Source organism: Ailuropoda melanoleuca, chromosome 10 (genome assembly GCF_002007445.2).
Source record: "Ailuropoda melanoleuca isolate Jingjing chromosome 10, ASM200744v2, whole genome shotgun sequence".
Classification (NCBI taxonomy): domain Eukaryota; kingdom Metazoa; phylum Chordata; class Mammalia; order Carnivora; family Ursidae; genus Ailuropoda; species Ailuropoda melanoleuca.
In genome coordinates, this window is record NC_048227.1 from 6,417,652 (window position 1) to 6,444,109 (window position 26,458).

The window sequence follows — 26,458 nt, forward strand, 5'->3', positions numbered from 1 at the left end:
GGTGATACATGGAAGCTGACATCCTCCCTACATTTGTCTTTGAAAATTAAAATTAAAAATTAAAAAAATTTCAATGACCCCCCCCCCAAAAAAAGAGAGAGGGGGAAATGATAGCATGTTTCTATAAAGTTATGGTGCATTTAGGTGGGGAATTTCACGTGCCTTTTGAGGGATCAGGATCAGGCAAAAGTAAACTCAATGGAGAAAGAAACACTGAGAATCTAGCCTGAAACCTGCAGCTGAGCAGAAGCAGAGGGAGAAAAAGGCAGGCTGAGACTTCTCTAAAAAGCCCCCCAGCATCAGGAGCACCTTAGAAGGCAGCCTCTGAGACTTCTGCCCAGAATTCTGTTCAGATTTATGCCCCCGTGACTCAAGTCTTACAGTGATCACTCAATCTCTGACTTCGTGGGCCAAACGTGGGGCTCCGTGTCCATAAACGTGGATCAAGTTCTCACGAAGTGACGGGCCCAGGTCACGGGCGAACCGGGCTCTTTAGTCCACGAGGGGACCCTCTCCCTGGACCGGGACATCGGGGATCGGGTGGGAGAACCACCCAAGACTTCACCTAGTTGGCACTTCCTTGGCTAAAAAAAGGGGGGGTGAACTAGGTCCCTGTTCCCGTAGTGAAGCGACTCCGCCAGTCCCCAAACCTCCTCGACCCCCGACGAACCCTAGACACCGAGATGCCGAGACCACTTTCCCAGTTCCTAGAAGGACCGCTATGGCCCCGTTAGACTCCCCGGGGGGGCGGGGCTCTGACGCACTTCCGGCTGCGCCGGCCGCGGGGTGCATCGAGGTGTCCGAGCGCTTCGAGCGGCTTCAAATCTGGTGAGTCTCTCGATTTCTGGTTCGCGTGGCGGGCGAGAGAGGGAGCCTTGGCCAAAAGGGTTCGGGGAGGGAAGAGTAGGTTGAGCAGCCCCTGGAGAACCCCCGCAGACAGGTCCCGGGAGGTCTTCAGGGAGGAGCCCCGTGCTTCTGCCCACCCCCAGGTAGTGGGGGTGCTTGCTCCCGGGAAAGCCTTTTCCTCCCCGCCCCGGGGGGTTTCACAAACGAAACTGCCTCGTTCTTGTTTCAGAGCAGTTTTTCTGTGCTGTCCCTGAGCCGAGCCGTCTGTCAGTCGGACCCGGGTTGCCCTCTCTATTTCCCCGGCTGTCAACAGAAAGTCCGAACTCAGGGCTAATTGATGAGAGCTAATTGATGAGAACACGCCTGAGGGGCTTGGGGATCTGCTCTGGGAAACCGAGCCTCATTAGAAGTCCCGGGTCGCGGCTGATCCAAGGGAGGGAATAGTACCGTTGGGCTTTGTTCAGGTTGGAAAGCATGCACACAACAGGCATCTGCTCGAGTTTGGAAACGCATTTTTATCTTACCATTTATAAATAATTTGTTGAGAGAAAGGTGATCTGGTGGGTGAGATCCTTGGAAACCTATATTATAATAGGAACAGTTGAAAAAACTGTGAAGAAGAGAGTTGAGAAGCAAAAAGCAATTGTTTTCAGGGATTGGAAGGCTGCTATGAAGAAAGTAAGTACCCTACAGTAGAATTCTGTGCCTCAGTTACCAGATTTGCCTGCCTAGGAGTTTTCGGGTACACAATGAATGTGTTAAAGACGTTCTAGCGTTAGTTGGTAAGTACCATTCAGTTGTTAGAATCTGTGATAATTTGCCTTATTTATACCTCATCTTGTTCCGTAATGGATTTGGGGCACTTTTATAAAAGTATACATTTTGGGAAATGGGCTTAAAAGAGGGAAGGGGAAAAAAAGACTTTGGAAACAGGAACGATTCTCTTCTGGTTATAGTAGACTGTGAACTTTTAAGCCTCTTGTGCTAAACATTCTAGGTAACCTAAAGAAGGTAGTTCACTGTGGTTGAAGACAATGGTACTTAGTAATGAAGCCTCTTGTTTTCTATCCACGTGCTTTGATTTTATAAATACTTTATTAAGAAAACTTCAGAAGCCTGGGCGCCTGGCTGGTTTAGTTGATAAAACATGCAACTCTTGATCTCAAGATCATGCATTCAAGCCCCACATTGGGCATTGAGCTTACAATCAATTAGTCAATCCATAAATTTTAAGAAAGAAAAGAAGGGAAAGAAAGAAAAGAAAGGAAGAAAAGAAAGGAAAGGAAGAAAAGAAAGGAAGGAAAGGAAGAAGGGAGGGAGGGAGGGAAAGGAAAGGGAAGGAAGGGGAACGGGAAGGGAGGGAAGGGAAGGGAAGGAAAGGAATGGGAAGCCAAGACCTGGAGGCCATCCCTAAGTGAACCGTTAGGCAAACTCAGCATGACCAAATGTGAAGTAACTGGCTTTGCTCAGCAGGGAAAAATCAAGACAGAGCATTATCGGATTTTTAAGAAATCTTTGCCAGTCTGATAGGTGGAAACATTTCATTGTAGCTTTCTCATATCTTTTATTATAAATAAGGTTAAGTGTCTTTTTGTGTATTTATTATTAAGCTGAGATTTGGCAGACAAATAGAAACCTGTGCTGAGAACTGAGCATTGATGGGGCATGGGGAATGAGCAGGAGAGTGATGAGATGGTATGAGGAGGCAGAGGCCTGATTGTGACTTTTGTGTACCAGAGAAATTAATAAAATGCTTATAAACAGCTGGGTGTTATGTGCAGATTTGTATGCTAAACCTCTGCTGATGCTATACTTATAATGTGTGAAACTGATTTTTCAGAGGAGGGAACTTCAGGAGCTAAGGGCAGGCCCGCATTTCAGCATGAGAAGTATTTTGAGTTAAACCCCGTTGAAACCCAGCAGATTCAGGAAAGGCTCTTTACGGTTCCCCTTAAGTGCCTGCCTGTACCAGAAAGAGAGCTATTCAGGAGATTCCTCTTTACCTAAAAAACCTGCATAATCGGGCACCCTTTGTTTTGCAAACATCTCCTCTCACCTTCCTGCTAGTGATCTTCCTGATCTTATATCCTCAGACCCCTCTCCTTAGCTCAGGTTGTTATATAAGCCTCCCTGTTGCCTCACTGCCTTCAGAATTTCACATCTTTGTGGTTCCCTGTACATACAAAGCTAAATTTGATTTTCTCCTCTTGATTTTTTTTTAAGGTAAGCTGTATGCCGAATGTGGGGCTCAGAACCCCAAGATTAAGAGTTACATGCTCTTCTGACTGAGCCACCCAGGTGCCCCCCCATCTTTTTTTTTTTTTTTAAGATTTTTTAAATTTATTTGACAGAGACAGCCAGCGAGAGAGGGAACACAAGCAGGGGAAGTGGGAGAGGAAGAAGGAAGCAGGCTCCCAGTGGAGGAGCCTGATGCGGGGCTCTATCCCAGAACACCGGGATCCGAAGGCAGATGCTTAACGACTGAGCCACCCAGGCACCCCCCCCCTTTTTTAAATAAAAAACTAAATCAATGAACTTCTGCTGGTAGCCTTTGAGCCTTGGAGTTGCCAAACTGGAAAATGGTTTGTGTGACTTCAAAGGAGGACCAGATTGTCATAACATTGTCAACTAGTTGAAAATGTTTGATTAAAGTAAAAGTAAGTGTTGTGTTATGTTTGCAATAGATCTTTTAGAAACTTTATTTCATTAAGCCAATATTCTGATAACTGTTGGGTGAGAGTCAGGAATTACTGTTCCTAGAGACAAAGCAGGCACCTTTTTAAAAAAATAATCATAAAAGAAAAAGGCTTCATAACTTTTTAAAAATATGTGATGAACTCTAAGAATGGTCTGCTTCCACATCATAAGTATTGAAGTTAACAGCTAATGTATTTCTCTTTACTACCACTCCATAATAGCATTTATCAAAGCTGGTTTGCCCCCCACTTCCCCATATGTTTTAATTTAAATGTTTTATTATACTTTATTATTTTTTAAAGATTTTATTTTATTTTTTTAAGATTTAATTATTTATTTTAGAGAGAGCACACACGGGGAGGGGCAGAGGGGGAGGGAGAGAATCTCAAGCAGACTCCCTGCTGAGTGCAGAACCTGACCTGGAGCTCGACTGCACAACCCTGAGATCATGACCTAGGCCAAGATCAAGAGTTGGCTGCTTAACTGAGTGAGCCACCCAGGTGCCCCCAAAGATTTTTTTTTTTTAAGTAATCTCTGTACACAATGTGGTCCTCGAACTCTCAACCCTGAAATCAAGAGTTGCATGCACTGCTGACTGAACCAGCCAGGCGCCCCTTAAATGTTTTAGTTTAGAATAGATTTCTAAGAAAGCTCAAAGATAGTGCAGAATTCCCATATACCTCTTCTCCAGTTACTGTTAACTGGTTACATTACTGTGTACATTTGTCACAACCAAGGAAGCAACACTGGTACGTCATTATTAAATAAGCTCCACAATTTATTTGAATTTCACTAGTTTTTCCCTAATATCCTTTTTCCCTTCCAGGATCCCATCTAGGGTACCACATTATATTCGTCTTCAAGTCCACTTAGTGTTCCCTGGTCAGTAACAATTTCTCAGGTTTTCCTTGTTTTTTTTTTTTTTTTAAAGATTTTATTTATTTATTTGACAGAGATAGAGACAGCCAGCGAGAGAGGGAACACAAGCAGGGGGAGTGGGAGAAGAAGAAGCAGGCTTACAGCGGAATAGGCTGACGTGGGGCTCGATCCCATAACGCCGGGATCACGCCCTGAGCCGAAGGCAGAAGCTTAACCTCTGTGCCACCCAGGCGCCCCAGGTTTTCCTTGTTTTTAATGACCTTGATAGTTTTGAGAAGTACAGGTTAGGTATTCTCTAGAACGTCCCTCAATCTGGGTGTGGAGGAGGAAGGCCACAGAGGTAATGTGCCTTTGTCATCATTATCATTAACCACCGGTAATGTTAACCTTGGTGACCCGGCTGAGCTAGTGTTTGTCAGGTTTCCGCACCGTAGTGCTTCCCTTCAACCCTTTTCCCTACTCTCCTTGTGGAAGTGAGTCCCTAAGTGCGGCCCACACGCCTGAGGTAGGGAGTGAAGTCCACCTTCTTGCCAGAGGGGTATCTACATAAATAAGTTGACATAATTCTGGATGGGAGATTTGTCTCTTCTCTGTTTATTCAGTGTCCCTCCCCCACCTTTTTTTTTTCACATGGTGTGGACTCAGAAATATTTATTTTACCTTTCGGGTTATAACCCAGTACTGTATTAATTTGTAGCTCACATTGTTTCAGCTGTGATCATTGAACTGTTTGTCACTGCAGGATGCTCCGGGCTCATTTTGTATGCTCCCCAACCAAGAATCAACCATTTCTCCATTTTCTAGTAATTTTTATAGGAGAATGATATTTAGAAACCAAGATCTGGGCTCTGGGTGTGCTGATGGTGGGATGTCATTGCTTCTAAACCTTCACAGCAGACAGCTAGGAAATAAATGTCTGTACACTAATTCATGTGCACACACTTAGCTAATTCTGTATCCACCTGCGTCTAGAGTAAAATAAGCATGAGTTTATGCTGCCATATTTTTTTAGCTTAAATTTGTTCTGATATTTTTTTAAAGCCTGATTTTACAGTTTTTGCTTCATAAGGAGCCCCAAAGGTCCATATATCACATTCATTCTTTCCACAGATATTTGAGTCCCTGCAAAATACCAGGCATATTGTAGATACTTGGAAATAGCAGTGAAGAAAACAGATGAAAGCCCCTGCCCTCAAGAGTTGATGTACAGGAAAGACACAGTTGGGGTTTTTTGCTTGTTTGTTTGGGTTTTTTTTGTTTGGTTGGTTTTGTTTTTTAAAGGAAAGGGCACATGGCTGGCTCAGTCAGAAGACTTTGGGACTCTTGATCTTGGATCTGTGGCTTCAAGCTCATGTTAGGTGTAGAGATTACTTAAAAAAAAATAATAAGTGCTGGGGCGCCTGGGTGGCACAGCGGTTAAGCTTCTGCCTTTGGCTCAGGGCGTGATCCCAGAGTCCTGGGATCGAGCCCCACATCAGGCTCCTCCGCTGTGAGCCTGCTTCTTCCTCTCCCACTCCCCCTGCTTGTGTTCCCTCTCTCACTGGCTGTCTCTATCTCTGTCAAATAAATAAATAAATAATCTTTTAAAAAAATAGTAATAAAATGTTAAAAATTTTTTAATGAGAAAGAAAGGTAAAATATATAGAGATAAGTGATGTGGAGAAAAGAGTAGATGAGGAGCATAAAGCGTTCTGGGGTGAGGGAGTGTTGTGTGGTTTAAAAGACGGCGGCTGGGGCTGCCTCAGCAAGAGCACAGAGTGCAGACCGGCCATGTATAGTCTGGAGGAAGCATTAGGCAGAGGGATAGCAGGGAACAGTGAGCTTGGGGTGGAATGAACAAGAGAGAGGTGGGAGATGAAATGAGAGACAGCAGGGCTGAGACTTTGTGAGACCTCGTCCACCATTGTGATGACCCTGCCTTTTCCTCTGAGACACCGCCTTCAAAGGCATGAGGAGAGGAATGCTGTGATCTAACTTGTATTTTAACCAGATCACTCTGGCTGCGGTCGGTGATAGACCATGAGCCAAGGAAGCGCTCAGAAGGCTCTTGCAGTACACAGGCCGGAAGGTGAGGGGCTGGGGTGGCCGTGTTGGAGGTGGTGAGAAGTGGTCGAACATTGGTTTTTTTGGCTGTAGAGCTCACAGGATTTGCTTACAAATTAACATGTAGAATGTGAAGGAGGAGTCTGGGATAGCTCGGTTTTTGGGTCCAAGAAAACGGAATGATGGAGTTGCTGTTAACTGAGGTGAATAGCTGCGGGGGGAACGATGGGGACTGCAGTTTGGGGCATGTTAACCTTGAGGTGCCATGGGACGCACTGGTGGCGACATCAGGTAGTTGGTCGTATGAGTCTAGAGTTCAGAAGAGAAGTCCGGGCTGGAGATAAGTTGGCGGTTGGGAGTATAGAGATGGTAATTCAAGCCATGTGACTGGATGAATCTCCACGGAGAACGGATGCAGCAAGGATGAAGGGTGCCCGCACTTAGCCCTGCACTCATTTGTGGTTTTGGAAACACATGAATATGAATCGTGGGCAGCATGTAAGGGAAACTTTTTCTTCTTAAGATTTTTTTTTTCGAGTAAGCTTTACACCAACGTGGAGCTCAAACCTAGAGATCAAGAGTCACACACTCTACCAACTGAGCCGGCCAAGCTCCCCAACTTTTTCTGTAACTGTCCCTGGGTACATGTTTTGCACAGGCAGTTATGTGATCTGTGGGTTCGGATATGCCCTTCTGGGAGCAGGTCCACATGAATGACAGGTCACTCCCTGTTGAATGCCACCTGTGTTACATAACTCCTCGTGTCTTGCTGACTTTCCCAGACTTGGTCCCAGAAACTGAGCAGCGCAGACGGATTCCAGTGTCTTTCCTGTTGCAGGGATGCCCTTCTCTGGGTGGAGTGTGAAATTTTGTAACCAGTTACGAAAAAGTATTCCAGTACTGGGGAGACCTACTTCAGAGCATTTCAACTGGATGCCCTCGGCACCACTACATCTGTTATTTTGAAGTTATTTTAGCCTTGAGTGCTAGTGCCTTTATTTTAGGAAACGAGATGGTGTGCTCCTGTCCCGGCTCAGTTTTCAAGTTATCGTGAACTTGGGTGCTCCGGCGGCAGCGGGTTTGGTGTGCAGGGCAGCCTGAGGGAGTGGGCAGTGCTGATTCGGGTCCACCCTGTCAGGACACCTGTTGACATCTCATGGGATGCTTCAGAGTGGGGGCGAGCTGGAGGGGCGTCCCAAGTACTGGCATACCTAGAATTCTGAACTAATTAGCAGCTGGTAATTACTGCATTTCTCATTAAAGATTACATATTGAGGTTCTAGTCCTAGAATCCCATTTCAGTTATTTTCTTAAATTACCAGAATTGGCCACAAAAATAAGTGAAGGAGAACATTCATATAAAATAGATGTTTTTAATGTGTGTTTACTAAATGTGTGAAACTAAATAATACAAACGCTGTAACATGTACATTTGTGGCGGGGGGCTCTGCATGGTCTTTTCTGTTTTCTTGGGGTTGTTCTGTTTTATTTTTGAAGACCATGAAGTTTGGGCATTAGTGGTAAACCTATTCGGTTTGTCTTTGAAGATATTCTGATTTTCTGATACAAAAGCAACAATACCCATTATAGAAAATTTGGGAAATGAAAAAAAGAATTTAAAAAACTGCAGTCCTCTATAACCCAGCAGTATCACTGTTTGTGTTTTATCCTTTTTCCTTTGCTGTGATTATGGGGCCAGATGTGAGACTTGATATTCAGGTGATGCAAGCCAGATCTGTGAAAACCACATGAGCATTCTCAAGGTTTTTTTTCATTTTTATTTTTTTCATACTCAAGTTTTTAAATGCCTTAGATTTAGATTATCTGTGACTCCTATTTTCTCATCTTCCATAAGCCGTTTGTGCCTCCTTTTTATGGTCTCTACCCTTGTTATCAACATAGGTTCAGGTAACGTAAACCTGCATAGGTTTTTATCTGTTTGGCTCTTTGTTGAGACTTCCGCCGGAGTTTTCCTGCTCTCAGTTATCCACACCCAGAGTGGGACATCTATGTGACATGAGAGGTGTTGCTTATAGTTTGGAAACATGCTGGGGAAGGCCACTCACAAGCATGGAAGGTTAATTTATGCAGGTTTCTTTCAGAGTGATTTAACGAATGCCAATAATTATAGTCTGATTCTGACGTCTCTTTACTCGTTTATTTTCCATCTCCCACAAACTTGAAACCTCTGTGGGGGCGGGAGTGCATCTGGCTTGCTCATCACTGCACTCCCAGTTCGAAGCCCATGACAGGTATTCAAGTAAATGTTGAGTGAATGGACTTCACTTTTTTGGCAAATGAAGAAAATAGAAGTAGTTTATATTTACTACAGATGTTTTTGGTGTTCTCATGTATCAACTGACCGAAATATTTAGAATATTTAATATTTAAAAGAAAAATACTTTTAAGCATTTTGCATTTGTATCGTCTACTGTGGTTTAATTTTTCCCCCCTCAGTTTCTTCTCAGCAATAAATATCTCATCAAAATAAATACCTCTGTAAGAATATAGGTGACTGTTAGTCTAATCGCTGTCATTCCACTTGTCTTTCTGTGAAACCTAAAGGTAAAGGACAGTTAAAAACTTGCGTGTGCCCTACTTAAAAGTGGGTCAGGTGAAGCTCAAAATTACATCATTGGGGCACCTGGGTGGCTCAGTCAGTTAAATGTCCAGCTCTTGGTTTCAGCTCAGTTTATGATCTCAGGGTCATGGAATCAGCCTGCGTGGGGCTCTGAGCTCAATGCAGAGTCTGCTGGTCTCCCCCCCGCCCCCCACATGCTCGCAGTCTGTCCCTCAAATAAATAAATAGGATCTTTGAAAAATAGATTTTTAAAATTACATCATTAATTATACTCAATTATTTTAAAATATTCTAGTTAATTCCAACTTTCTAACATGGTTCCTGGTTATGCTGACTAGCCCCATTGTTTAGCTTTTTTTTTTTTTTTTAATTTTTTTGTAAAGTAGGGAATTTGTTGTGGGGCTTGTTGAACTCGTGACCCCTGAGATCAAGAGTCACGTGCTCTACTGACTGAGCCAGCCATGCACCCTTGGCTAGCAAATTTTTAATAGGATTTAGACAGGCTGCATTTGGCCTGATGATATCCTGTTGAAATCTCAGGAGTTGTAAGATTCTGAAACAGTTTTTGGAGCAAAGTTAATTTAAATTTAATTTTAAAAGTATGCCATTGTGCACTTTTTATTCGAGTGGACACAAAGTAAGATTAAGTAGGATATCCTGAGCTGACTCCTGAATGATTTTGAACAGTAATATTTATATGATAGTTTTATGGTGGCCGTAATTTCCACAATTTCTTGTGCTAAAGGTGTGGCAGTCAAGACCTAAAAAGCATCCTTTCTTCCTTTTTGTAATTTATGGTAACCATATTTTCTCAGGTTTAACGTGTAGCCCTAAAGAACGAGAAACCCAAAGGAACCAATATTTCTGCTCCACAGAGTCCCATCTCTAGTGAGGCTGTTTCTGGAATCTGTGTGATGACCAAGGTTTTGGGCATGGCTGCAGTTCAGGGCTCTCGGCCTCCACGGGAGAGGGGGCGTGTGGTGGTTAAAGATGAGGACGAAGAGGAAGGGCAGAGCTTGCCCGACCTGGAGGTGTTCCGCCAGCGCTTCCGGCAGTTTGGCTACCATGACACACCGGGTCCCCGGGAGGCCCTGAGCCAGCTCCGGGTGCTCTGCTGCGAGTGGCTGAGGCCCGAGATCCACACCAAGGAGCAGATCCTGGAGCTGCTGGTGCTGGAGCAGTTCCTGACCATCCTGCCCCAGGAGCTCCAGGCCTGGGTGCAGGAGCACTGCCCACAGAGCGCTGAAGAGGCCGTCACTCTCCTAGAAGATCTGGAGCAAGAACTGGACGAGCCAGGACAGCAGGTAGGCTGGGAAGACCTTCTATGCTGTGAGGCTGGGAGTAGAGCACTCTGGGCAAGACCAGGTTTATCCATCAATGCAAGGGGCTGAATGGAAGTTTCTGCAGACTTAGATCATGTTTCCTCCTGTTTTTCTTCTCCTGTCCAGTATCGATCTTTAGCTGTGGGAATTCAGTGAGATGGATGTGTTTCTGTTCTTTTCCCTGGCGGTAGTGCATTAGCTCTCCTGAGGCTTTCTTTCATTCCGCAGTTGCCCCGTGAACAGCACAGGGCTAGGGTTGTCAGCCCCCTCCCCCCAGCACATGTGCATTTGAAAATCCCAATATAACTTTTGACTCCCCCAGAGCTTGACTTCTCAGTGGCCTACTGTTGACCAGAAGCCTTACCAGTAACATAGTCAATTAACACTTATTTTGTATGTTCTGTATGTTATGTACCATGTTCTTATAATAAAGTAAGCTAGACAAAGGAAAACATTAAGAAAGCCATAAAGAAGAGAAAATACATATACTGTATTGTATGCAGCTTTAAAAAATATGTGTATAAGTGGACCTGTGTAGTTCAGACCCATGTTCAGGGGTCACCTGTAGTCCTGAGGTGAGCACAAACCCCACCATTCCTGATTGTCTCTAGGTCTCATCTCCTCCAAATGAACAGCAGCAGGTGTGGGAGAAGAGGTCCTCTTCAGAAACAGCAAAGTTTCCAAGCAGCACGCAGCCCCAGTCTGTGGACACCAGTCACAAATGTGAAGGTTGGGAGCCCTTATACATCCAGGAGACTGGGGAAGAGCAGGATTTCACTCCAGAGCTGAGAAAGAGTCAAGGTAGGGACTGTCTGTCATGCTGTGTGCTTGGTGCCCCAGGCCTTTGTGGTGGAAGAAACAGAGTAATTCTAATTACTGGTTGTGAGGCTGTCCCCCTAGACCGACTTGCCTGGTCTGGCTGCCTAGGCAGGATGAGTGCCTGAGTGCCTTTCCTCCCAAGTGTGTCTCAGCCAGCGTCCTAGCATGGGGACATGACATACTCTTAACAGGTTGGTCAGAGTGAGTTTAAAAAAGGGACTGTTGGGGCGGCTGGGTGGCACAGCGGTTAAGCGTCTGCCTTCGGCTCAGGGCGTGACCCCGGCATTGTGGGATTGAGCCCCACATCAGGCTCTTCTGCTATGAGCCTGCTTCTTCCTCTCCCACTCCCCCTGCTTGTGTTCCCTCTCTCGCTGGCTGTCTCTATCTCTGTCAAATAAATAAATAAAATCTTTAAAAAAAAAAAAAAAAGGGACTGTTCAGGGATACCTGGGTGACTCAGTCATTTAAGCGTCTCGGGTCATGATCCCAGGGTGGTGGGATCGAGCCCCGCATCGGGCTCCCTGCTCAGTGGAGAGCCTGCTTCTCCCTTTGCGTGCTGCTCCCCCTGCTTGTGCTCTCTCTCTCTCTCTCTCTCTCTCTCTCTCCCCCTGACAAAATCTTTAAAAAAAAAAAAAATGGTGGGGGAACTGTTCACAGAGGTGTGACAGGTTGAACGAACCAGTGAACGATGATGCTTGTTCATTTGTTAATGACTGAGCGAAGAACCTGTGAAAATCAGCATTGGATTATGCAGAAATGGTCCCAGGTAAATTCTTTTCAGCTTCTGCCTCATAAGGTTATTTAAATTTTTTCGCTTCTTAATTGAGTTACTTCTTTCCCACACATAGTTCACGGCAACTTGAAGGAAAGTCTGTACAGATAGCCAAGTGATTGCTCATCACTGAGAGTGAAAGGGACTTTTATCTGTTGCTGCCGGCGGCAGCAGGAAGAAAGAGATGGTTGAGGGGAGAGAGCGCCAGGGACCAGGGAAGGGGCTGAGAGGAAAGTACCTTGTTGACGGAGGCTTCTGTACTCATGGGGGGGGGAGCCCCTAGTTCAGTGTGGATTTCTCCGATTCCCCTTGCCATGTATGTGGACGGGTTAGATGGACTTGTAAGTGTGGCTGCTTAGTGCAGTGCTCTAGAAAAGATAGATGGCTTCAGTCTGGTTTTAGCAGTATTTAGAACTAAAAGAATGGTGAGAAGGTCATTGTAGGTTACATGCTGGGAATCAAACCCTCCTGGGAGGTGAGCACTTTGATTTAAATTAATAACGATCTGGGACTAGCCTGGTCACACGTGGACTGAATGTCCTCTTTGGTTACTTTTATATTCCACTTCTGAGAGAATGTGGATTTCGTGAGTTTGCCACTAGCCTGGTCTCCCTTAATTACCCTTTTATTTTCCTTAATCAACTTTGACTGTTCGGTAATATTTCTTCCTTGTTTCCTTCTGCCTGAGCGTCACCCAGCTCCTTTGCTGCTGTCCTGGGAGGCTTGGTTTTGCCTTCCTGCCCTCCTTATGTGAAGTTCTTCTCCTGGCAGAGAAAGCTGTGTACTCTTCCTGTCGTCACAGCTGCTGCTGGGGGCTGGTGAAGGCCTCGTACTGTAAACTAGATCTGCTTGTGTCAGTGTGATGTTGTGACCTCTGAGCGATACCTGGTCACCATCCATGTCAGCTGACGTTTCTGTCTCTCCTTCAACAGCTTCTCCTTAGAACACAAAACAACTGACCTGCGCTTATTCTGCTTCTCGTTTCAGATCATAACTCGAACACCCAGAATGAGCAGAAAAGTTCTGAAGAATCTCAGGAACTCAAAAGGGATGTTATTCCCATGATTACTGCCAGTAAATGTGAGGCCAGGTTAGAAAGGCAATGGGTAAACCTTGAAAAGGAAAGAGGAGCAAAAACTCCTGTCCTAGACAAAGGTTCCAAGAAAGGCAGAGAATTGATTCCCGCTAAACCTGCCCCAGGGGAGAGGCGTTACATATGTGCCGAGTGTGGAAAAGCCTTTAGCAATAGCTCAAATCTTACCAAACACCGGCGAACACACACTGGGGAGAAACCCTATGTCTGCACCAAATGTGGGAAGGCTTTCAGCCACAGTTCAAACCTCACCCTTCATTACAGAACACACTTGGTGGACCGACCCTACGACTGTAAGTGTGGGAAAGCCTTTGGTCAGAGCTCAGACCTCCTTAAACATCAGCGAATGCACACCGAAGAGGCGCCGTACCAGTGTAAAGATTGCGGAAAAGCTTTCAGCGGGAAAGGCAGCCTCATCCGACACTATCGGATACACACTGGGGAGAAACCTTACCAGTGTAATGAGTGTGGGAAGAGCTTTAGTCAGCACGCGGGTCTTAGTTCTCACCAGAGGCTCCACACTGGAGAGAAGCCATATAAATGTAAGGAGTGTGGGAAAGCTTTCAACCACAGCTCAAACTTTAATAAACACCATAGAATCCATACGGGGGAGAAGCCCTATTGGTGTAATCACTGTGGAAAAACCTTCTGTAGTAAGTCAAATCTTTCCAAACATCAGAGAGTCCACACTGGGGAGGGAGAAGTGCTTTAACCCGTCAAGTGATGCTCTCTTGGTGGCTTTGTTTCTATTAAACTGTAGCCCATGGATGCTAGGGAGAAGCCCAGTAATCGCAATATAAACTCTAGTCGTAGATTTTGTTTCACTCGACATCAAGGGGTGCCTGAGGAGTGGGTGCTCAGTGGTGACACAGTGGCAAGGAGGTGCTGGGGGGTGGCGGAGCGCTCCTCACCGGCCAGCCCCTCCCCTGGGGTGCGGTCCCCTCATCACGCGTTGGGTCCCATAAGCCAGGCCGGCACTGCGTTTTGTATAGTTAAACCGAGTATATCCTGTGTAATTAAGAAAGAAACACTGAAACTGTTTAACTGTTTTAACACATATTCAAGAAGCACGATTTGTAAAGAATTGAGCCACATTGGGACAATTTCATCTGATTCAGAATAAACTTAGAACATCTTGGAATGATGCTTCAGGACTGTTAAATGGTATGTTGGTTATTGAACACTCTTCTCAAGAGAGTAAACTGTTCCTACTGGTTTTAGCTTTGGGGAGGTTTGGATTTGGGGTGATTAGAGCTTCCCGTGCTTGTGAGGTGTGTCTCGGGGATTTGGGGTAGAGCGTATGGCGTAACTGCCTCTTGGTCTACGTAGTGCTTTTTTTTTTCCTTTCTGCATACAGAACACATCATGGAGAACATTCGTTGGCCTCGTGTGCATTTTGGTTGTGTATATCCTGTCTCTGCCACACTGTGAAAATCTGACTCTGAAATTTCCTTTTAAACTCCACAACTTAGTCATACCCAACATGATTCCTTTAAGACCGTCCTGTCTGTTCCCTGACTGTAGTCAGGTGAGATCTTTGCATGGTCTCCAAGCAAGAAAAGTTTACTGTCCTACAGCAAGGGGGGAGGGAAATGCGTTTGTTAGGCCAGAGGGTTTTGGAGAATTTGGGGCTCGAGGTACTCGAGCATACCTCCCCAGATGTCCCATGCATCAGGATCCCAGTCTTTCCCAATCAGGGCCCAGAATTTGGAGATAAATGGCTTGGCAAGACTTTGCATTTAGCTGTCTCTGCGGTTCTGCCACGCTCAGAATAAACCTGTCCTGGTTTTCAGGCCAGCCTGCTCTTGCTGCAGAAGATGGGGATCTCTTTAATCCCGTCTGTGGGTGACTTTGGCTTTCACAACATGCCCTGAAATGAGAGTTGGCTGAACTAAGCCTATAATTTTCTTTCTTCAAAGCTTGAGAGAGAAACTGCAGTCCTTGTAATTGCCACTATCCCAATAATGTTTCAAGTTCTAGGACTACTACAGAAGCTAATGCTTGCCCTTCTACCTGAACCACATCTGCCGTAACTGGTGGGGATCTTCATAATGGCCGTGGTAGAGCATGCCAGAAGTTACCACTACCGCGTTCATTACCGGGCTCCTCTCATTAACCATCTGACCAGCCGGTGACCTGTTCCAGAATCCCATCCTGAGGGCTCAGTTTCTAGGGCCACTTCCAGTACCAACTGTTGCAGTTTGGATTTCCCCTAAGACAGCCTGCGACAAGGGCTTGAGGGCAGATAATTTATTTAGGGAGATGACTCCAGGAAGCCAGGTGTGAGGGAGCAGGAAAGGAAGAGAGGAAAAAAGCCAGTAATGGGTGCACTGTTGAGCTGGTGGCTTCTGTAGACAGCTGGTACTCGAATCTGGGGACCTTCACAGAGCATCATAATGAATGGGAGAAACTGGTATACCTGAGCTCTGCTCCAGTCCCAGTGCCCACCTGTGGTTAGGAGGCAGTGCCTCCTTAACTCCAGGAGAGCGGTTGAGAACCGCTGGTAGACTGGGAAGAAACTCCCCAGGGGGCTTTGAGGCTGTCTTGGTCTGAAGATGCTTGTGGGCACCCTTCCCCCCATATCACCCATATACACATGTTTGCACACATGGAAACAAACGTACAGGACTTAAATTTGGATTCTAGATAACCTTTGGGGCATACTTACACTAAAAAAATTATTCAGTGTTTGTCTGAAATTCAAATGTAACTGGGCATCCTGTATCCTGCAGTCCTACCCCTGGCCCTTGGGGGCAGGACTGCTTCCACCCCTTGGTCTCCCCAAATGTGGCAATCTGATGAATTGAGGGGACTCACACTAGTAACTTGTATATTTGTGGATGAGTTGGCAGTTTGTGCATCCCAGGAAATATGTTGTGACTTGATAAATTCTGGAATAACCTCTAAGTGTTTGCCTGGAAATTAGGGCCGCAGCTGTTCCCTGGCAGCCCACCTCCAGAATTCTGTCTGGTGGACAGAATTACTACATTTGTAGTAATATCAGAGCCAATATATGTTCACACTTCATTTTTTTTCAACTTTTTAAATTACAAAATATACAACAAAATTTAGCATGTTATACACCTTAAAATATATATAATTTATTAAAGATGTATACCAAGCTAATAGAAAATATCTCATTTTGGGGGCACCTGGGTGGTTCAGTCGGTTGGGTGTCTGCCTTCAGCTCGGGTCATGATGCCAGGGTTCTGGGATCAAGTCCCGCATCGGGCTCCTTGCTCAGTGGGGAGCCTGCTTCTCCCTCTGCCTGCTGCTCCCCCTGCTTGTGCTCGCTTTCTCCCTGACAAAAATAAAATCTTTTTAAAAATGGAACGAAAGAAATAAAATTAAAAAATAAATGAGGGGCGCCTGGGTGGCACAGCGGTTAAGCGGCTGCCTTTGGCTCAGGGAGTGATACCAGCGTTATGGGATCGAGCCCCACATCAGGCTCCTCCACTATGAGCCTGCTTCTTCCTCTCCCACTCCCACTGGTTGTGTTCCCTCTCTCGCTGGCTGTCTCTATCTCTGTCGAATAAATAAATAAAATCTAATAGATAAATAAATGAGCTCACAGCCAGAGTTGTGAAAATTTGAACATAAAAGAGAATATTGGCTGAGGTTGATTGTCATATATTTAGTCGAAAAGGCAGAGTCTACAATGATTAACAAAGAGAAGTTGGTATAGAGTATTCTAAGAGAATGGCCATTGGAAGCTCTTTAAGAATGAGAAGTAATTCTGTTGAGTCTTGTTATTCAAACACATTGGTATTATGGACTACTTTACAATATTGATGAGGACAGAAATTAATAATTTAAATACATTGACGAGGAAGGATTTTCTGATTCAAAGGAAATAGTAAAAAGATGCTAAGTTTTGATTTTGAGTTAGACAAAGGTGTGTAAAATACCCAAATACAAATTTAAGTCTCCTTAGAACTTTATGGTTTCACTAATATGAAAGAATAGAAGATCCCATAAGGCCCCAAAGTCACTAAAGTTACATTTCTTAGGATCCTGTCAAATCAAAGAATTAACAGGAGAAGTGTACCTAACATAAAACTTATCACCGCAGGTGGGAGCTGCAGAATTCTATCAGCAGAAAGAAAAATTTGAACACATGTATGGCTTGAAATGAGGGAAGTGAGCTAAAATATCATTCCCCTTAATTTCAACAAGGACAGTTTCAGTGGAGATAGGGTTGCCAGATTAAATGCAGGATGACCTGTTAAATTTTAATCTCAGGTGAATAATGAATAATTTTTTAAAAGATTTTATTTATTTATTTGACAGAGAGCCAGCGAGAGAGGGAACACAAGCAGGGGGAGTGGAAGAGGAAGAAGCAGGCTCCTAGCAGAGAAGCCTGATGTGGGGCTTGATCCCACAATGCCGGGATCACGCCCTGAGCCGAAGGCAGACGCTTAACGACTGCACTACCCAGGCGCCCCAACAATGAATAATTTTTAATAAAATGTCTCATGCAGTATCTGGGGGCATAGTTTGTATATAATTGAGGACATACTGGGGGTAAACAAAGAATTCCATAAATGTTTACTTGCGTATTTATCAGTCATCGCACAGTTGTTATTATCAGGCAGTGTTCTAGATTCTGGAGGATTCCATTGCTATATAAGACAGTGTCCCTGCTTTCAGAGACTAGTGGGGGCTGGAGGAGAGGGAATATTGACAATGAGAAGTAGACAGATACACAAAATAATTCCAGCCACTAATATTGGAATTTTTTAAAAAGTATAAATATTTTCTTTTTTTTAAGATTTATTTTTATTTATTTGAGAGAGAGAGAGAGAGTGGGGGGAGGGGCAGACAGCGAGGAGAGGGAGAATCCCAAGCAACTCCCCACAGAGCATGGAGCCCAACGTGGGGCTCAGTCTCACCATTGGCATCATGACTGAGCTAACACCAAGAGCTGATGCTGAACTGACCGAGCCGACGAGATGCCCACAATTTTGGAATATTTTTTAAAAGGTTAGAAAATAATATTTTCAAGTGTTTTCTGGGTGCTGATTTGAGAGGCTTTTCTCAATAGATGGGTATTACTTATTACTAAGGTATTAAATCTATCACTGCTTTTGCTTTTTAAATTTTTCTTCCTTTAAAAAAAAAAAGATTTTAAAGTAAGCTTTATGCCCAATGTAGGGCTTACGTTCAGAACCCTGAGATCAAGAGTTGCATGCTCTAGCGACTGAACCAGCCAGGCACCCCTCTACTTTTGCTTTTATAGACGTAAATGTTGAAAAATCCTGCTCACGTAAATGAGTATAGTGATAGCAATGTTGATTTTATATAGCAAATCACACTGTGATCTATCAACAGAAATGGTTTTGTCCTCCTCTGCCTTTACTGGAGGGAAGTATTAGGAAACCACTGGAATCACAAAGGATTTGTTCACCTAATCCTTATTGGTAGCAATATTTCAAATGAGTCCTTTTGTTTGGTACCCCAAAAGTTTTGACATCCTGGGGCAATACACTGCCATAAGATTTGGGTTTGAGAAACCTATCTTCCATCAGGAGGGAAGACGGCCGTGAAGGAGGGCACCCTGGCCAAGGGAGCAATTTTAAAGGTGTACAGATAGAAAATATAAGGCTCTGGGCAACTGATTCTCTGAAAACTAGCTGTCTACACAGACACTCTGAGAATATTTGTGTTCTCCATCCCCCATCCCTACCTGACAGGTTGCTCATAGCTTTGTCTGATGACTGCTATAGTCTGACATAAGACCGCAGTGAGGCCCCCAGTGCCCTCGCTTCTATTGACTTTTGGTAAGGCTTTTTTTTCATTCTTATTATTTTGTGTGTGTGTGTTTTGTTTTGGTGGGGGGGTGGGTATTGAGTTTCCTGAGTGGCTTGACTATGCCACGTATTTGCTCAAATTCTCACTGTGGTCTGGAAGGACTGGAGATGGGTCAGGCACCCACCATCTCAGGCCACCCTCAAGGTATATTAGTGACTTGTGCATTGTTCTGTCCTGCCTCCAGGTCTTTGTCCTGCCTATTCCCTCCAGGGCCTGCAACACTTCTGGGAAGTCTCCTTTCCTAGCACTTACCATATTTTACTGGAATTGGTCATTTAAATTACTGTGCTTAGCCTGCCGTCACCGGACAGTGAGGTCTGTTGCATTCTCACAGCTGACTGTGGGCGCCGTAAATATGGGATACAGTGGAAACTGGGATCAAATGGGAGGCAGGGCTGGAAGGGGAGCTAGGAGGGCCCCCGTTACTCAGGATATCACGAGATTTCATTCTGTATGAGACCTGGAAGGATCTGATTCCGGCACTTACAGGGTTCCTCCTGTGAGCGAACCACGGAAGCCTCCCCCTCCTCCCCTCAAGCACTTCACACATTCAGCTCCGAGNTTCACCCCGGGGGGGGGGGGGGGGGGGGGCGCTGCCCGTTTTCTTCGGGTGCATCGGTAACTTCCCCGACTTTCCTCTCTCATGCTTGTACAGGTTTTGTCCTCACGTGAGCTCTCTGGTGGGCTGGAATGTTCTCTTCGGATTTTAACTTAAAGGGGGCATTTTTACATGAAACAAACAAAAACTTGGCTTATTTGGAAATTTCAAATAAAGGCGAATTTTTTCAATTGATGAACCCTTCAAAAGTCTCCCTTTTTGCTGCGGGTCAGCTCGGGACCCGAGTCGCTCTGGCAAGGTGCGCTCTCCTATGCCCTCGACGACCCGCGAGGAAGCCCCGCGCCCAGCCACCCGGTCTGCGGCGCCCGAGCATGCGCTCTGAGGCCAAAGGACGCGGCGCTTCGCCCGGCCCGGCCATCAGGGGGCGCGGCGGCGGGCGGGAGCGCCAGGGCCGGCGTTGGCGTTGACGCGGGAGCCGCGCGGCCTAGGCCCCGAGTCAGCGAATCACCGAGAGGTGAAAACCTCCAATGTTCCTAGAGAGAACAAGTGGGCGTGGGGGCTACGGGGATGGACGGGGTAGTGAAAAGGACCGACCCGGAAGCGAAATGGAGAGGACTTCCGTTCTTTGTTCTGTCCGGGTGTGTGGGTCTGTGACAGGGTCCAACGGGGCCTGGTCCGTGTCCGGCCCCCCAAGTCTCCCGTCCCTGCCCCTAGGGTGAGTCCGGCCGTCCCCGGGGCTCGCGGTGAGACGGAGGCTATGGCCGCCGGGGAAAGGGGTGGTGTCCGCGCCGCTGCGGCCCGCGGGGTCCCCAGGCCCGCCCGGAGCAGGGTGCTGGGAGGCGCCGCTCCCTCCCCCGAAGCCGGTCCCCGACTCCGCTTCCCCGGGACCTTCCTCTTCCAAATGGGGCCCTGCCAGGAGGGGAGGAAGGGGCTCCGGTTCTGGGCTTGTGACTTGGCCCAGCTCGAGCACTTAAAAGTTCCAATATGGCTGTAAACGGGTCCCTCTCTTTAGAACAGCTGATGACAGCTCCCCTAACTTCGTAATTCTCCCAGACGCTTTTATTTGGTGTTAACACAGTTATTCGCGCCAGTGGCCGGAGAGGTCTCTTTGTACTTTGCCGGGCCTGAGATCTGAGGAGGGGGAGTTCAACGAAGTGTTCGCAGTTAGAACTAGGTCGGGGGTGGGGGGTGTGCGCAAACTTAGATCCCGGGAATAAGCCTGCTGGCGCTCAGTAAATCGAGTCTCTTACGGGGAATGGTACAGCTGTGTCGGCTCCCGCTTTCAATTGTGTTAGATCCCTGATTTGATCCGCTTTTGAAGTGGGATTGAACGCAGATGGATGTTTACGGGCTAAATGGCATTCGTAAACTCCAGGAGAGGATAAGCGGGCTGATGAACCCGAAATATATGAAATAATGAGAGGAGCTAGAGGTATTTATCCTCAAGAAGAGAAGTTTGTGAACAGTGGGCGTCATTTGGTTTACAAGTGTTTGAGGAACAATTGTGTGGAAGGGGAAGATTCTATTCTTGAAGCTCCATAGGGCAGGGCGCGAGGCCTCTGTAAGGTGAAGGTCCAAGGGGATAGATAGAAAAATTTTTGCCTTAGCAACCGAAGACCTCTGATGGTGAAGATCTGCAGCAACAGACCGTCTCCATGCTGAAGTTGAGAGTTTCTTGCAAGTGAGCTGTCAGACTGCTGGGAACTTGAGAAGGCATTTCTTCCACATGGGTGGGAGGTTGACCCGGAGAACCTTCAGTTGCCTTTCAGCTCTCCAGGGGTGCAACACAGATACCAGTTGTGTCTTAATTGTGTTGATTAGTGTATGTTTTCTTTTTTTCCCCTTATCTCTATCTGAGTAGAAATGAAGTTGACGTGAATATTTTTAATTCCTTTTTTTTCCCTCCTTAATCATACAGCGCTGGCAGCACCTTAAGTTAGAATTCCCAGGAACTTGCACAGAGGCTTCCAAATTCCTGATAATTGCTACTCTGGTCTTCTAGGACCTCACTCCAAAGAAGGAAGGAAAGATTCTGGCAGGTAAAGCTTTCCCTGACCCGTTCTCACTGCCAGGTCATCCTTGTCAGTCCCCGGGAGCAGCTTCAGGGAGAGGCGTTGTCAGGGGAGCAGGGAAGGGCCCTGCCTGGACCTGAAGCTGTGGGGGCACAATGGAGATTTTTCTTTCTATGAGAAACATTGTGTACTGATGCAGACACTGGGGACTTGTTCTCAACAATATGCCTTTGAGTTCTAGCTTCGGTTAACCCAGCTGTGAGGAGGGAGGCTTGCTTTTTCTCCTCTGGAGTCAGAACCTCTGAGTTTCCTTTCCAAAGAGAGTTTGGACCAAGAGCTGATTTGTTGGCGGTGTCTGCTTCTAAACAGTTCTGGAATCGTCACATTGGTTGATAGGAACAAAGGATGGTTGGCTCTGAGACAGAGTTGGAGGGACCCAGCGAGGAGGGCACTGGTGGCAATAGGGTGTGTCACCTTGATTGCCACTGGGCCTGGCTCACGCCTCATGCAGTGCCTTTCTCTGTGTAAAGGCATTGGTGGTGGGCCTTCTGTACCCCCTTGTTGGCCAAACACTAGAGTTCTGTGAACTCTGACTCTCAGGGCCCCTCCCCTTTTTATGCTTTATGTGAATGCAACGGTCTATAATGATGAACTTAAATATCTTTCACGTTCTTTTCAGTAGTGCCTTGCAATGTAGTGACACTCAACAGTTTGTCACATGAGCAAATAAATAAAGAGGGGGTAGACAAAGTCCAGGGGTTTTTTTCTTTGCTCTTGCCTAAGTGTAAGAAAGCTCTGGCGGCTGCTTCGTCTGTTCTTGGTCTGTTGATCCCTGTCACAGCGTGCAAGTGTGAAGTAGAAACTTCTACTTGAAATCCAAACCTTAGTCTAGATACTCACGTTCTGTTTTTTTCACTAGACCCACAGAGAACAGACCTCTCTGGATTGTCACAGCAACTGGGGAATGGGGATATCAGTAGGGATAAAAATGGAGTAATACGTAATCTTACGTTTTTAAAAAAAAATGTTGGTCCCTGCGTCAGGGACTTATATTCTGATCCAAGGAAATGTATTAGGAGAAAAGGGAAGTAGAAAGAAGGCTGGCTGCTACCTTCTCAGTGACGGGCCACGCCTCTAGATCTGGTGAGGCCATTCACCCACGCCCTGCGGTGACACTGAACGAGGACCACGGAAGGGGCCCCCGTCCCTCCGTAACATCCTGCTTTTGGCTGAGCCTGGAAGCAGACAGTTGTCTTAGAAAGGGGAGGGAGGATTTATCTAATTTAATTACTAGGTCTGAGCTATTTGCCCTAGTTCTGGGTGTCAGCTCTTATTTCCCCAGGGTTTTTTAAATGAGAGACTGAGAACTCATGGAAAGTTTCTCTTGATCTCTGCTGTTGGGTGCTGTTTTGTGACCTCTTTTCCTTAAAGGATAGCACCTAAATTAAATATAGCAGCTAGAAACCTAATAAAGTAAATTTTTTTTCTTTTACTAGTTCTGATGTTCATGAGGCTTTTTAAAAGAAGACCTGTAAACAGGAGCACCTGGGCGACTCAGTCAGTTAAGCTTCTGACTCTCAGTCTCAGCTCAGGTCTTGATCTAAGGGTTGTGAGTTCACGCCCCATATTGGAGCCCAGCATGGAGCCTACTTTGACGTAAATAAGTAAATAAAAAATCTGTAAACAGCTTTATGCACTATTCCAAGCATTCTTAAAAGTTGATAAAATACATACACATTTTGCAAATCTGTGTGTAGACGCTTTTTCGTTTTATTGAATTTTACTTTCAGTTGTTGCTTAGTATTTCATTCTGGTAGTATCATTATTTGGCACCAGTGTTCCATGTCTTTTGTTGTTATAAATATCACTCAGTCTGTTGTGGGAGCCAAAGGGGGGATATTGTCTAGGAACAGGGGCCCTTTCTGTGGTGCTCATGGAATCTCATCACAGGGTACGTGTTTAACAGGATCTAGAAGACCTGTCCTGGTTACTAACTGAAAATGCTCCTCTCAGGGGGTTGGGTTTTTTGTGTGTGTTTTGCTGTTGTTGTTTTTTTAATAAATCATTGAACCTTGAACTTTGTTTCTGCCGTGCTTGCTCATTCTCATTCAGAACCTGCTCCCTGCTGAGTCTGCCCTAGTAGACTAGAGACCCAGAGCTTCTAGCCCCGCCCATGGAAACTCAGGCTGATTGCGTATCTCAGGAACCTCAGGCCCTGCTTGAGAGTGGTAAGAAATAGGAATTCGTTTATTCTTTCATTCAGGCATTCAGCAGTCGTGCTGCATGTCTCATTCACCGGGAACCAGGCTAACCACTGGAATCCAGATGTGGCTAAGACACAGTCCTTCCCACTCAGTGGCTTACAGCCTAGTGGAAAAGCTGACTGAAGCCAATAATGAACGTACAGCTTGGTAGCCTTTATAGCTGAGGCGTCTGTGAAGGGCCATTGGGACCTCGTGCAGGATTAAGAAAACCGCGACAATCACAGAATTCCAGGCGCTTGGTAGCAGCCGACCTCATAGTGCTACTTTGTGTTCTTCAGGAGCGTGCACTTAGGGGAGGCCCTTGGGAAATCACTTTGTAGGTCGCAGGCGAAAGGATGAAATGAGTAGAAGCCACTGAAGTATTTGTATTTTGCTGTCATCGACTGCGCCACTGACTTTGACGCCAGTGGCAGTTGAAAGGGTATGCTTATCAGGAAAGAGCATTTAAAGATCTCTTTGTCCCTGTGATTGCACACAGTCTCGTGTCTCTAGGGATTTAGAGTCTCTAAGGGACAGATACGTTCACTTAAGAATGACAGAAGAAGAGATGTGATCAAGCACAGAAACAGGAATCATTTCTAGTGTTTAGATTTGACGCGGGGGTGAAGAGAAGAGTGGGCATTGTGTTGTTCTGCTGGGGGTGGGTGAGGCTGCTGGTTTCCTCTGGTCTAAGAGACCTTTGTGCATGAGTTTAAGTTCAGAGATGTGGAGAGGGTGGAAGGGATGTGAGCAGGAATGTCTGCGTTGCTCGCCAAGCTTGGGAGAAAGGACCAGAAGGTGCTGATCACTAACAGGGACCTGAGCCAGGTTCCCGGAGAGTGCAGTGACTGCACGGGAAGGGACCTGGGGCAGGTGGAGAGCAGGATCAGCAGGGCTTTGGACGGCTCACCTCAAGAGGGAGTGGGTCCTAGGTTGTTCCAGGACCCGGTGAGTTTTCTGTGGGTTGGGAGGCCAGAGAGCAGATGGGTTCACTCATGGACCCTTTTATTGTCCTCCAGCTCTTCCTTCCTCGAAAGTTCCTGCATTTTCCAACAAGGACAGCCTGGGGGATGAGATGTTGGCAGCTGCGCTCCTAAAGGCCAAGTCCCAGGTGAGCTGTGGTTCCCTTTATCCTTCTCTCGCTTCCCATTTCACAGAAACGTTTGTGCTGTGACTTCCATCAGTGCCCCGAGCCATGATTCCCTCCACCAGGAATGTGGTCCTTTCCTGCTGAATAGCAGACCCCTCTCTTCCTCCCCATAACCTCCTTTCCCCCCACCTCTTAGATACTCCTTATTCATCCTCATCCCCAGTTATTACTTTTGGTGCTGCCGGTCCCATCCCTCACCCTGAAATTGCATGCAAGACCGTGTTGTTTCAGGAGTTGGTGACGTTTGAGGATGTGGCTGTGTACTTCATCCGGAAGGAGTGGAAGCGTTTGGAACCTGCTCAGAGGGACCTCTATAGGGATGTGATGCTGGAGAATTACGGGAATGTGTTCTCGCTGGGTAAGGAGTTAACGCTTTCTCAGTGAAACTCCCTTGGCGTTTCTTTGTTTCCTTGTTGGCTAGTGACACTTGAGTCACAAAATGATCAGCTAAGGATTGACGTAGTCTCAGAAAATTCTAACAACAATAATAATAGTAACTCCTGCTTGTGCAGTAATTGGCAGTTTATAAAGAGCCTTCCTGTACGTTCTCTCGTGGGAACCTCCCAGTAACACAGTAATAGAGGTCGCTGGTATTCTTCTTGTGTTCTCGGTGAGGAAAGAGAAGTCAGAGGTCTTCGGTGCTTCACGGGTGGTCCTGCAGCCAGCGAGTAGCGAGACTCGAGCCCTGGTCTCTCAGCTCCAGATCTTCTGCTTTTTTCCATGTGATTCCTAATGTATAATTTAGAGCCTTTTCCAACTGCTCTGTGCCCATGTGCGCATTCTGGAACTCCTCCTTCCCTTCTCTGTTGTACCACCTCCCTCCTTGAGGGAACTGTTGTTTTGTTCAGGGCTTGTGCAGCTGCGGCGCCTACAGAAATTTCCGCTTGTTTCAGGGAGCAACTGGCGTCTTTAACCTTTAGTCTGTGGACTGTTAATTCCTTGTCTGTCATGCAGTGTCAGTGAGAACATTATCTGGGCAGTCAGGGATGGCTCCCTCACTCCCACTGGAGACTCTCTGCACATCTCCTTGCTGGCCCTGCAAATCCTGGGTGCAGAATTGAGCTCTGGGACCACTCGGTATGAGCAGGATAAACCTTGTCCCATGGGCACGGTTTCCATTTCTGAATTCGGACGCGATCTTTGGGCTGCATTGAGAGGAAGAGCTGAGGGCCCTGGGTTTGAAGGGACCTGAGAACAGAAAGTTCCTGAGAGGTGCCTGTTCAGGTGAGGGAGAAACAGCTGTTTGTGTCTCTAACACTCATTGCCTTGTCTTCTTAAAATACTGACAAACTAAAAATGCTAACTGTCTAGACCCTTTCCACTCATCCTCTCTGCCCAAAGCTCCCTTTGAAAACCCCAAAGCAGTGAAAATAAGGAAGTCAGACAAGAAGATGATTTATGTATCCTCACATCTTAGCTCAGCCTTTGAGGACTCGGGCCCAGAGGCGGACTGAGCTCCGTCTTTTGCCTGTTTCCATGGGTTTGGCATGTGTGGCCTATGGGTAGGATTGTTCTTTTCACCTGGGGCTGTGGCGGTCACTGTGGCCTCCCCGTATCACGTGTTCCTGCTCCGCGACCGTTCCCGTCACCTTCTGTGGTTGCTTGCTTATGTTTTTTCTCCCTTGTCTTCT

At 46.3% G+C, this 26,458-nt stretch overlaps 1 protein-coding gene across 7 annotated transcripts in view; it reads left to right on the top strand.

The window, feature by feature from the left end:
- The first annotated feature begins 730 nt into the window (after nt 1–730).
- Nucleotides 731–26,458, top strand: part of LOC105234629 (zinc finger protein 3) — a 28,398-nt gene continuing 2,670 nt past the window's right edge. Inside the window, exons 1-5 of one of the 7 annotated variants that reach the window (XM_019793209.2) lie at nt 19,984–20,137; nt 21,341–21,461; nt 23,547–23,662; nt 24,697–24,788; nt 25,059–25,185. In XM_019793209.2, the coding sequence (XP_019648768.1) occupies nt 23,608–23,662; nt 24,697–24,788; nt 25,059–25,185 (274 nt within the window). In that variant the 5' untranslated portion in view covers nt 19,984–20,137; nt 21,341–21,461; nt 23,547–23,607. The other 6 variants (XM_034669868.1, XM_019793206.2, XM_019793208.2 and 3 more) reach the window with 6 other exon arrangements.